This window comes from Athene cunicularia, assembly GCF_003259725.1.
Source record: "Athene cunicularia isolate RWA chromosome 19 unlocalized genomic scaffold, athCun1 chr19_part1, whole genome shotgun sequence".
In the NCBI taxonomy this organism is placed as follows: domain Eukaryota; kingdom Metazoa; phylum Chordata; class Aves; order Strigiformes; family Strigidae; genus Athene; species Athene cunicularia.
Window position 1 is genome coordinate 1,780,094 of NW_020799124.1, and position 9,225 is coordinate 1,789,318.

General features: G+C 41.8%; 1 protein-coding gene across 1 annotated transcript in view; it reads left to right on the forward strand.

Annotated features, from left to right (window-relative positions):
- DDX52 (DExD-box helicase 52) overlaps positions 1-7,872 on the forward strand; it is an 8,074-nt gene extending 202 nt beyond the window's left edge. Inside the window, exons 2-15 of the mRNA XM_026861697.1 lie at positions 147-390; positions 740-870; positions 1,068-1,253; positions 1,514-1,657; positions 2,320-2,431; positions 2,724-2,796; positions 2,941-3,144; positions 3,502-3,592; positions 4,100-4,222; positions 4,448-4,598; positions 4,971-5,046; positions 5,864-5,935; positions 6,641-6,733; positions 7,300-7,872. Of these exons, the coding sequence (XP_026717498.1) occupies positions 147-390; positions 740-870; positions 1,068-1,253; positions 1,514-1,657; positions 2,320-2,431; positions 2,724-2,796; positions 2,941-3,144; positions 3,502-3,592; positions 4,100-4,222; positions 4,448-4,598; positions 4,971-5,046; positions 5,864-5,935; positions 6,641-6,733; positions 7,300-7,384 (1,785 nt within the window). The 3' untranslated portion in view covers positions 7,385-7,872. The remainder of the gene's footprint in view (positions 1-146; positions 391-739; positions 871-1,067; positions 1,254-1,513; positions 1,658-2,319; positions 2,432-2,723; positions 2,797-2,940; positions 3,145-3,501; positions 3,593-4,099; positions 4,223-4,447; positions 4,599-4,970; positions 5,047-5,863; positions 5,936-6,640; positions 6,734-7,299) is intronic.
- Positions 7,873-9,225: the final 1,353 nt, after the last annotated feature.

Genomic DNA, 9,225 nt, shown 5'->3' on the forward strand with positions numbered 1-9,225 from the left:
GGCCTGGGCTCCGTCTCCTCCGGGATAAGGCCTCCTCGGGCCCCGTTCCGTCCGCGCGGCGGGTCCCTGCGGCCCTGTGGTGGCGGCCGGGGAGGCGCTGGCATCTGCCCGGGTCCGTCGCATCGTTTTCCTTCTTGCTCCCCCAGGTGATAAAGGGGAGCGGCGGCGGCGGCATCGCGCCGGAGAGCCTTGACTTCTTCGGGCGCAAGGAGGAAGCGCCCCTGGGGTCTGCCGAGCAGGACTGGGGGCTTGCAGGGGCTGCAGAGGAGGTAAAGGGTGGAGAGCTGCAGAAGGAGCATGGCGCAGGGAAAAGCGACGGAGGGATGGCAGGAAAGAGAAAAAGAACGGCAGAAAGCAGTGAAAGGAAAAGAAAAAAGAAAAAGAGACGAGGTATTTATATACACGCATGTGTTTCCTTGGCAGAATTCCCTGATGAGGTTCATGCTTCTTGTTCCAGTTTACTTTAAATCTGTGGGTACTGTGGCTCATTTTGCCAGAAAAAAAAAAAATTAAAAGGCTTCTGGGTTCTTTGGCTGACCAGTGTCAGAGCTGGTAAAATAATTGGGTTTAATAATAAAATAATTCGGTGTTAAGGTATGGGGATGTGGTTGCCATCCTTCTGAAGTCTTTATTAACCTTAGTGAGAATGAGAGAAAAAAGATTTTGAGGTGTCTTTTTTAACTAATTAATCTTTGCCTGGATTTTACTAATGGAAATTTCAATTTTTTGAAACTTCCAGAAGCAGCATTGATGCCAGAATTGTCAGAAAGTAATGGAATAAAGTGGATGTCTTCTCTGGAAGCAAAATTTGAAGATGCGAAAGACAAAAAACCTACTGCAGAAAAACTTGAACGCTTGAGAAGAGAAAAGGTACGACCGTGGAATTCTAATGTAGCAACAGATTACTTAGTTTTTGTAGGTGCTTCATCTGAAAATTGAGGTTTATTTGTGGTAGCTTCTCTTGGGAGGAAAGTGACTGAATATGGGGAAAATAGCCAGAAGGGGAAGCCACACGTGTTTAGCTTTATGCTGTCAAAGAAAGAAAGAGTTTGTCTCTTGCCTTTTAGATTAATCGCTTCAGAAATCAACACAGGATTAATGTTCAAGGAACAGATCTTCCTGACCCTATTGCCACGTTCGATCAACTTCAAAAGGAATACAAAGTCCACCCTAAAATCATGGAGAATATTCAAGCTGCTGGTTTCCAGGTCCCAACACCCATCCAGATGCAGGCGATTCCCGTCATGCTTCATGTACGTTTCCTGGTACTGCATTTCATTAGAGGGAGCGTGGGCGAATTTGGAGGGTGGCCTCTCTTTAGGGTCGTGGCAGCAGTTAGTTGCACGGCTTCAGAGATACATCAACTTCATCAGAGTTCAGATCTTAGCCATTGCAATATTATTATGTATTTTGGGTTAGTTCGTAGCATTAATATTTATGTGAAGGTGACTTTTGTGGCTGGTTGTTTTTTTCTTCTAGTAAAGTATAACACCCTTCCTGTTTTTTCTTACAGGGTCGAGAACTTCTAGCTTCAGCTCCGACAGGGTCTGGAAAAACACTGGCATTTTGTATTCCTCTTTTAACTCATCTTAAACAACCGAGGAACAAAGGATTCAGAGCCCTGATCATATCACCTACCCGAGAACTTGCTAGCCAGGTGCGTGTTGAGGGGGAAGGGATTGTTGTCATATCGATGTACTTAAAAGTTTTCACTCTGAATTGGTAAAATAGCAGCTTAGTAAATATTTTTTCCATTTATTACCCTCAGATAAGAGAGACGTTTAAACTAGCTTTTTTTTCTGATAAGTCCTTTGTCTTTTGTGAAATAGCTACATATCCAGTATCTCTGTCTAATCTAAATGATTAGATTAGAGGTTCAGGATTCTTTGATCATATTTTAAAACTGCCCAATGCTTAGGTGCTCTTAATACCTACTTTTATATTTGAGATTACTGCAAGGGACTTATCTGTTTGAGACAAACACAGAATTTCAACAAATTACTTTATATTGAAGCTTTGTTAGTGAGCTGAAATAAAAATTACAACTTGGGGCAGAGTTCCAATTTTATTCAAATGGGACACGGGGCTTATGGGAGCTACATCGTTAGAGCCAAAATATGGTAGTCAGGCTTGTGAGAACTTCCAGGTGTATAGTACATGTTAGGAAGCTTCGTTTTATTATACTCAGAAAACTAGTCGGCTTCTCTTAACACTGAAGTCAGGGTGAATGTTTGAAGCTGGATCTTTAGGACTGTAGTTTTTCTGGTAAAAGCTAATCGGCTCGGTTTGAAAATTTAATCTTTGCTGCTGCCTTTTCAGACACATCGGGAGCTGGTGAAGTTGGCTGAGGGGACAGGCTTCAGAATACATATGATTCACAAGGCAGCTGAAGCTGCAAAGAAGTTTGGGCCCAAGTCTTCTAAGAAATTTGGTAACTATTCTAACTAAAGTGCTTCTAAAAAATTTTTAAAATGTCACTGACCTTTCTCTTCTGGCATGTGTGGTTTTACAGTGATTGGTTAATACCACTCAAGATGTGCAATCTATTGCTCAACACTAAAAAAGTAGCTGGCATGGAAGAAATAGGAAGTGAGCCTGACTCTGTTAAATTGTGCCTCTAGCAGCTGGGGTTGGAACTTGTGTTTCTCAGGGCCCTGTTAGTCTGGTTTATTTTGTGTCTTTTTAAATGTTTTGCCCTTTTTGTTTGTTTGTTCTTTCTACAGATATACTAGTTACTACTCCGAACAGACTCATCTATTTGCTGAAACAAGATCCTCCAGCGATAGACTTGACCAGGTACCAAGATTCTTTCTCAGATCTGGCTTTGGTACTAGTTTTGCCGCTGAAAAGCGGATGCGTGCTGATGGTGTGATGGTTTCTTAGAACTTTTGTCTTCTCCTCAAGTGACTCCTACTGAAAAGAAAGTCTCTCTGTTCCTAGTGTGGAGTGGCTGGTGGTGGATGAGTCAGACAAACTGTTTGAAGATGGGAAGTCGGGGTTCCGAGACCAGCTGGCCTCCATCTTCCTGGCGTGCACATCCCACGTGGTGAGAAGAGCCTTGTTCAGCGCAACCTTTGCGCATGATGTAGAGGAGTGGTGTAAACTCAACCTTGACAGTGTTGTTCTGGTGTCTGTTGGAGCAAGGTGGGTGTGCAGTTGTACTCCGTCTCTTATGGTTTCTTTCCTTTTCTGGGCAAATTATTTGTTTTCTTTGCGTCATCAAGCTGCTTGATTTTATGTGTCCATTGTTGGTACTGCAGGTTGTTTGTCTCCAGAAAAAAATTGTGTAGGCATATAGATCTTTTTCACATGTTGGGACACGTGTTGTTTTCCTTTACCCATTACTTTATCATCAAGTAGCCATTAATCTTAGAAGCGGGTACGGGGGAAATAAGTTTGCTGTGCAATATTTCTCGTTCACCAGGTAATATTTTATGGGTTTTAGTGTTTATAAATAAACTCTTTAACAGTATCACACTTCTGTTGGATTTCTGGTTTCAGAAACTCTGCGGCAGAGACGGTAGAACAGGAGCTGTTGTTTGTTGGATCTGAGACAGGCAAGCTAACGGCAATGAGAGAGCTTGTTAAAAAGGTATTTTGGAGAGATTATGTTCTGCTTACTACAGAACTGAGCCGTGTGTCAGACTTAGCATTTCCTAAGGCAAAGACTTCTCTGACACATGTTAAAGTGTTGTCCAAATCTGTACAAGGGGAAGAATCAGCACACTACCTATAAAAACTGAGAATGTTCCCCATTCTTGGTTGTATATTTGAGTCTTGCTTAAGAACACTTTGTATTAATAGTCTGTTTGATTTTACTTGGCCATGTGAGGAGAGTTCTTTGCATTGGGTGGAAAAAAAATCTCTTTGTTTCTGTAGATTAAAATGATGCTTAAGTTAGGAACCATTCCGTCAAAGGCAGCAGAGCTGAACTTGCTTAGTTCTGACTCCCAAAGATTGAGCTGGTCAAAAAAAAAAAATAAAGGTCCCCTGAGATGTAAAATACAGGGGCTGGTTAAGTCTCTTCAGTAGCTCAGTGTCTGCAACCAATAACGGTAGGAAAAGGACTTGACCCTTAGACAAGCTTATTCTTTTGCAGGGTTTTGCTCCTCCAGTCCTTGTTTTTGTACAGTCTATTGAGAGGGCTAAAGAGCTTTTCCATGAACTTATTTACGAAGGCATCAACGTGGATGTCATCCATGCAGACAAAACTCAGCAACAGGTAGGAGGATATAATTCCTTTCTAAGAAGCAATTTAGAAAGAAAGGTGAAATCAAGAGTGTTGAAATGTAACTTAAGGTAAGTCTGGCAATAAATTGCTGCAGGCTTTTGTTTGGAGGTTTAGTTTTATTTGTTAATGTCATGACAGCTTTTGGGAAACAAGTTCACCTCCTTTCTCAAATTGTTAATTCGGCTGTTTCCAAGGACCTTTCTTTCCTTTTCCTAGCGAGATAACGTGGTACACAGTTTCAGAGCTGGGAAGATCTGGGTGCTTATCTGCTCAGCCTTGCTAGCTCGAGGGATTGACTTCAAAGGAGTGAATATGGTCATCAATTATGATTTGCCAACGAGTGCAGTGGAGTACATCCACAGGATAGGTGAGTGATTGTTCCCAAATTATGTCCTTTTTCTCATTTCCTAGATCTTTAATGTAGATGCTCTTGTGCATGAGCGAAAATCCTGAAACCAAGCCTCCTCTGTTGCTTCTAGATCACTTGAGCCAGTTTGTCTGAGCTCAATTTTCAGTAAAACTGCGTTACTTTTTGGTCAGTCTTCTATGAACCTTAAATATTTAGATGCTTCAGACATACCAGTGCTTTCATTCAATAGGAACAATCTTTGGGGATTGGCTGCTTGGTAGTATGTTTGGTATACTAATATACCAGGAGGCTGGGGCTGTGAAGAGGAGTACAATAAAGGGAGATATTTAAAGTAAAATCTGTACTTTTTGCAACATTTGTGTTTGACAGGTCGTACGGGAAGAGCAGGCCACACGGGAAAAGCAGTCACTTTTTTTACAGAAGATGATAAACCTTTATTACGGAGGTAAATTGGAAACATGATACAGCAAAAATGTTTTTTGGGGGGTTTATAGTGTACTGCTGAACCATGTGGTTGTGCCTGGTACCACACACCTTGTAAGCACGGTATGGCCACGCTCTGGAAACCCCATGCTGCTGTAAAAAGCTCTTACAAAAAGAGAGAGAACTCTTGTTTTGAGTTCTGTGGAACTGCAGGGTGGTACCATGGTATGGGAAAGCCTGAGAACATTTTCAGGTTTAACATTTTCACCAACGCAGCAAGAGAGAAATGAGCTTACTTTCACTGCTTTCAGTCCTGTTGCTGGTAACGACAACGTGATGGTTTACTTGGGAGTGCTTTTCAGTGAACCTGAACCTCGCTAAAGGGCAGGTTCAACAATCTTTACAACTACCTTTGTTCTGGTTTTCCTGAATCATTTGTTGTTTAGAAAGTATGACTGACTACCTCATGCTGGGCTTTAGGTTTTCTAATCCAGTTCTTTAACTTCCTTGTGTCCAAAATTACTTGGTATGATTCTCTGTTTTGACTCAATGCTTTTTCTTCATCTCCTTGAAGATGGTACTCGCCTAAAATTTAAATTTGTTTGAACTATCCAGAGTCATTAGTTTCATTTAAGCCTTTTATGTCTAGTTTCTTCCTCACCTTACTTGAAACTGGCTTTTGTGTCTTTATTTCTTGCTTTAAAAAAAACCCACGACAAAACAAAAAGCCAATAACAAAACAGGCAGTGGTTAGGGATTATCGTTTTCCACAGAAGATGCTTATCTCTTCTCCAAGCAGTGGCTGCCAGAGTTAATCTCTTCCCTCCTCTCTTTTCCAGTATAGCCAGTGTTATTCAGCGAGCTGGCTGCCCTGTGCCAGACTACATAAAACACTTTCCCAAACTCCAAAGGTATGTTCCCTGGAATAGTTTACCAGTTTGTTTCCCATTTTCTAAAAGCCTGCACGAGTGGTACTGGCGGTATAAGGGTTGCAAAAGATATAGTTGTTTCCAGTACAGTTGCAGTTGAGCTACAAAAGGAATGTTGGACAGAGTGGGGGTGGCAGTTTTTTACCCAGATAAAAATGGAAACCAAAAGAATTCTTGACTTTACGGTTTTCCTGGAGATCACTGTTTTTCTATAAGTTCCCTGAAATCTGCTTTAGAGTTCTTAGGCCCATACTCATGAATTGGGCTTCTGATACATGGAAGAAAGTCCTTTACTCTGAGTTACCGTTAGAAAAATTGATGTATGCATATAGATAAATAGGGTTTTAATCAGTGCTGCTTCCCACAGTTTTTCATAACCTCTAATAGTTTCTAAAGCTAGAAATCCTTATATATGTGTGTGTGTGTGTGTGTGTGTGTGTGTGTGTGTGTGTGTGTATATATATATATATATATACACACACACATTAGACTTCTATGTTAAAGTTTGTTTGAATGTCTTGGAGATAACACAGCTGAACTAATCTTGGAGTAAACACGGAAAATAGATTCAGACCCATAAATCCCTAGTGAGCTGTAAAGTTTTTAATTATCTATTTTATTTACTTTGGATATTAATCTTTACCCTTTAAAGTAATTTAATTCTTCTTCCCTAAATATCGTTCTCAGCAAACAAAAGAAGAAATTAATTAAGAAACCATTGACAAGAGAATCCATTTGCACCACCCCTCAGTGCTTCTTAAAAAATGCCAGAAGAAAAATGTAAGTAGGTTTTTCTCAAGAGGAGGTAAGAGATGCTGTTTATCCAGAAAAGGCCCAGCAAGCTTCCTCCAAAGTAACCAATAACCTGTTTGGGTGGACCACCCAGTCACGGTGGTGTTAGTAATGGTGAAGTTTCAGTGTCAGTTATCTGTCTGCTGGAAATTGGATTAATGCCATCAGTTTGCCTCACGTGGTGCCATGTATCAGGTGATACAAAGCTGAGTTTAAACCACTGGCCTTAAAGCCAGCCTTCAGACTAGCTATCATTTGACAGAACCTAGTGGCTCCTCTTCTGGCAAAGGGCTGGCTTCTACTTTAATGCATGGAGTATTAACACAAGAAGCAGATCTTAAGTTGTAGTGGCTGAAGTTCACAGGAGACCAGTTTGTAGCAGTTTGTTATAGCAGAAGTCATGAAGAACACTTACCCACACTTTGGAGTGGTGCTAGTAAAGGATGTATATTCAGCAGCATTAATATAATATAAAATAACTCCTGTCTGTGTCACTGCTGTGTATTTCATCTGTTATGTTCAGGTGTCTTTGGTCTCCAATGTGTTTCTTGTAGGAAAACTACGAAGGAAAATATTAAGGGGAAAAAGGTTAAAGAAGATAAAAGTGGTGGTGAATTACAGACTGCTTCAAAAAGCTGAATGGCAACAGACTGCTGAGCTTGGGCTGATGCCTGTGTCCGTACTGAAGAACAGAAGAATGAAAACAGCAGCAAAGGGGAAGGGAGAAAAATATTTCTTATGTTTTCTTCTGGGTGAGGATGGATGTTTACACACAAGAAAGTCTCTACTGAAATACCAATAGTGGATTCCTGGGTGCTTCTCATAGAAGCTGAAGCATGTGCTCTTGCAGTAAATGCCTCGTGTTTCTGAACAATAGTTCAAAAATAGCATCTATTTGTGTTACTGTCACACAGTTTTATATTTCTCTGTGGAAATAGTGTCAGTTCTGTGTTCAGTTCACCCCTAATAAATCTGCCAGACTTCCAGAAGATTCAGTGGCAGAAAACACACAAAGCTTACTGTTAGGCTTGATAAATGGAGCCGTCAGACTTCCCTGGCCACTTTAAAGACCAAAACCAAACCACATCCACTTGTATTATACGTGAAAGTAAAGCCTTGCTTCTCCTTTTTTTCTTCTATTAATAATTTTGAAATAACTATTATGTCTACATACCTAAACTCTAGTAATTTTGTACTGTTTCGTATTTAAGCCTCAAAGCTGAATAAACAAGGTCATAAATGATTCTAGTAGTGAAACCTGCCTGTCTCTGCAGCCCCGACGGAACAAATCTGCAGGCATTATTCCTTAGCCTGTTCCACAAAAAGCCCGGACTCTTTCCACCTCCTCATCTTCTCAGTCTGCTGTTGTGTCAGAATTCTGGTAGCGCAGGAACAGCTGCTGCTTTGCAACTATAATCCTTCTGTACAGGATTGTCTTCTTCCTTTGTCATATTGAATCCAGCTTGGAAGCGGATGCTCGGTCTGTGTAACTCATTTACAGCAGAGCACTGTTAATAGCTCTGCCCGCCTGACAACTGTGACGTTTTGTGAGAAACTGGTCAAGATTCTGCATCCTGTTCTGCTTATTCCTGAGTTAGAGGTGGTTTTGCTTCGGTTGCAGGATTGCATCTTATATTTGGGTTGTAGAGGAAATAATGTTTTAATTTTGACATCTATGACCGAATTTTCCTGTATATTTTAGTAAAAATGGAGTTGCATATTCAGATAAATGCCAAGTTGCCTGCTTCAAGATACTGATGATCAGTACAGTGTGGAATATGTTTAATAATTAAAGTAGAAATTACTGATACTCGCCTTTAAAGGCACTGCTGAGGTGTAGAGTAGAGGTGTTTATTCTGGTAATGGTCGCAGGAGAGAAAACACCAGCCTTTGATCGTGAGCAGCTTTGTGCGATTTAATTCTGCAGAAGGTGGTGCCACAGTTCCCTTTTTGAGGGACTTAGTTTCAAAGTGAGAGCTTAAATTTTATGTAGCACTTTCTCTCAGGCTGGGTTTGATTTTTTTATTTTATTTTTTTTTTTCACTTATCGAGACGCTTAAACAATGGCTTTTTTCAGGTTTTACTCCCTTGGGAAGCGCCGTGCCGCCCTCTTTGCCCGAGGGTAAGGTCCAACCCCAGGACTTCACGGTTTTCTATTTCAGCAAGCTTAGGCTGACCTTGCGCACAACTGTGGGACCATCACACCGCCCTCAGCACGGTGTTTCTGAGGTTTTTGCCTGGCAGTTTCTGTGTAATAGAGCATTCCCACGACCGCCCCCCAGCCCCGCGTCCCCTTCACCTGCGGGCGGAATGGCGGCGCTTTTTGGCGGCAAAGAGGTTTTGAGGCGCCTGGAGTTGACTTTGCCGACGCACCGCCTGGGTTTTTCAAAGCGTTGCTGAGGAGAAGGCAGGGCCGCTCTCCCCGGCCGCCCGGGGGTGTGTGTGCCCGCCCTGGGCGGGCCGCGCCTGGGCCCGGCCCC